This window comes from Chondrus crispus, genomic scaffold (genome assembly GCF_000350225.1).
Source record: "Chondrus crispus Stackhouse genomic scaffold, scaffold_118, whole genome shotgun sequence".
Lineage (NCBI taxonomy): Eukaryota > Rhodophyta > Florideophyceae > Gigartinales > Gigartinaceae > Chondrus > Chondrus crispus.
Genome location: NW_005178987.1, coordinates 25,034 through 27,905, shown reverse-complemented (window position 1 = coordinate 27,905; position 2,872 = coordinate 25,034). Strand labels below are relative to the sequence as shown.

Below are 2,872 nucleotides of genomic sequence, written 5' to 3'. Positions count from 1 at the left end.
TTCACCGCACTCGCCGGCGTCGACTTAAAATTTTTTCTTTTTTTTGACGGGACTATGCTACTGAGTCGAAGTCAAGGGAACATTCGGAAGAGAAATTTTATTGGTGCTCTCTAAGGACTCAAGGTTACGCGAGCTAAACGTACAACGGCCTACTTTGTTTCTCTCTTTCCAGAGTTATACCGTGTGTGGGGCTGTCAGTGGGGCGGGGGAGGGCGGATGTGGAGTAGAGAGGGGCGCAATGGGGGCGGTGCGGTGCGGTATCAACGCAGGGGCTTTCGGAATTGGAATTTGGAGGGCGGGGCGGGGCGCCAAGCGATAGATGCGGCGGGATGGATTTCCGTGTGCGGCAGCGGGAGGGAAAAAGCGGCGTACGGAGGCAAAAGGCGGGGGGCCAACTGGGAGGTAACTTGGCAGAACTGACGTGGTTGATTGGATCACCACGTGGTCCACGTGGTGACGTGGGGATCGAGGAAGGGCGCATTACAGCACGCGGCGCTGACACCGCCAGCAATGAAGCGGGACGGGCACGTGGCACGGCGGGTAACATTACCAGGGACACGACCTGGGCGGCATGGCACAGGTTCCCGTAAAGTTACAGAGCACGCACCCGCGCGCACGCGGAGGCGACGGGCGACGCCGGGCCCGGGAAGGGGGCCCGGGAAGGGGGGCGCGTGGGCAACGAGACGTTGCACCCAGACGTTGGCGAGCCTTGGCCACCACGTGTGCGCACCTCCGCCCGCGCCCGCCATGCCGCGCTGCGCCTGTCGCGCCCCGGCCTTGCTCCGCGGCGCCGCGTCAACGTCCCGGGCACCGCGCGTCTCCGCGGGGAGAAACTCCGGGAGACGCCTTCCTGTACAAGGTATACTTGTAACATTACACGCAGGAGTGGGGCCGCCCAGATTTTGCAAAATATCTGGCCGCCCCGCATCCCCGCCCAATGCCATCCGCGCAAACGCGCCACCCGCGCGCGGCAGCGCGGCAGCGCGGCGACCCGCACGCGGCAGACGGGCGTGTGCAACTGCAACTGCACGGACCGCCAGTGCGCGAGCCGGTCATTGACGTAGCACGGCGGCGGCCAACTCCACAGATGCGGCGTGCGGTAACGTTACTTACCTGGGGGAGACATGAGCGATATCCCAGGTGTTTTTAATCTCGCGCAACCGGTCCTTTAATTTACCGATCCTCTCACCCCATTTGCACGCGCTCAGCAGCAAGCAACCTGCCAGCGCACCGTGGCAACGTGGAGGAGGTGTTGTGAACAACAAACCACTTAACTCACTTGACGAGATTGACCATGACGTTTTACACAGCATCAGGCGAATCCCCCGATACTCTGCAATCACTTGAGAGGGGAACAACACACCGATGAGCAACGTATTTTACGCCTCAACCTGCAGCGAGGCGATAGAGGTTCTGTCCAAACTACATGTACCGCCAGTGCAAGAGCCTGTCCATAGTTTGCATACTGTACTGTACAACGCATCCACCAACTCCCCGATACACCACTTCCATGGGGAAGGACGTACCAGGATGTGAGATATTTCTTTATGCCCGAACCTGTCCAGTGCTATTCCCTCAACCCGCAGCGAGGCCGTCGCGATGTTGTGCCTCGACACAGATACTTGCGTCAGTTCACGGGCCTGCCCATCGCGTATACATCGCATCCAGCAACACCCCAGATATTTCTGTAATCACTTGAGAGGAAGGACGTACCAGGATGTGAGATATTTGTTTATGTCCGAACCTGTCCAATGCTATTCCCTCAACCCGCAGCGAGGCCGTCGCGATGTTATGCCTCGACACAGATACTTGCGTCAGTTCACGGGCCTGCCCATCGCGTATACATCGCATCCAGCAACACCCCAGATATTTCTGTAATCACTTGAGCGGGAGGACGTGCCGACAACTGAGATATTTTATGCCCGAACCCGCGCAATGCGGTCCCCTCAACTCAGCAACCCGCACACGTGACAGTGCACAACCCCGTAGCGGAGGAGGGGATGCTGTGCTACGACAAAGATATTCTGTCAAATATCGAGCCTGGGCATGACGTATACGGTACAACGGGGATCCGGCAACCATGCACTCAATACTGTGTACTCGGTTGAGAGAGGAAGAAGGGTGCGTAGCGGGTAGTGACCTAGAGAGGCCCTGAGATAGCGCATCTATGCCCCGAGACCGTCTGATGTGATCCCCCCAACTAGGCCAGGTGCACGTGGTAGCGCGCCACGGGTACAGTAGTGATGCGAAGACGGTGTTGCACACAACACACACAAACACGCGTCATCACCGCGCGATCCTGGCCATAACGAACTCGTACACGGGGTCTGGCAGCATGCGGGAGAATCTGAGCACAACATTCTCCATGATCCACGGGAAGGCATGGTGGCCATCCCCCCGCACAACGGCCTCCAGTACCTCTTTCGCTGCGCGGCGCTCGTCAACGACGAACGGTTTAGGATGCGTGAGGCCGCGGATCATATCTGTGTCGACGAATCCGGGGTGGACGCAGACGATGTCGACGGGCTTATCATACAGCTCGACGCGTAGGGCCTGGGCGAGGACGGATACAGCCGCCTTGCTCGCGCCGTACACGGAGGCGCCGGCAACGCCGCGGTACGCGGCGAGCGAGGACACGATAGCAACGGTGAGGCGGCGGCCGCGCGCGGAGGGGTGTGTGAGTGCGATGTGAATAAGGCGTGTGGGGCCGAGGAGGTTTGTGTGGAGGACGGCATCGAGGTCTGCGGGCGGGAGCTCAAGGAAGGGGCGTCCGGCATGGTTGACGCCGGCGACGAGCAGCAGGACGTCAACGGGGCCCGCGGCGGCGGTGACTTGGGCGTGGGCGGCGCGCAGCGCGGCCCACGGGGCGGTG

The 2,872-nt window shown here is 60.4% G+C and overlaps 1 protein-coding gene; it reads right to left on the bottom strand.

Annotated features, from left to right (window-relative positions):
* Nucleotides 1–1,364: 1,364 nt before the first annotated feature.
* Nucleotides 1,365–2,872, bottom strand: part of CHC_T00001889001 (hypothetical protein) — a 2,703-nt gene continuing 1,195 nt past the window's right edge. Inside the window, 2 exon segments of the mRNA XM_005712942.1 lie at nt 1,365–2,477; nt 2,478–2,872. The exon segment at nt 2,478–2,872 is cut by the window's right edge and continues 1,195 nt beyond it. Of these exon segments, the coding sequence (XP_005712999.1) occupies nt 2,478–2,872 (395 nt within the window). The 3' untranslated portion in view covers nt 1,365–2,477.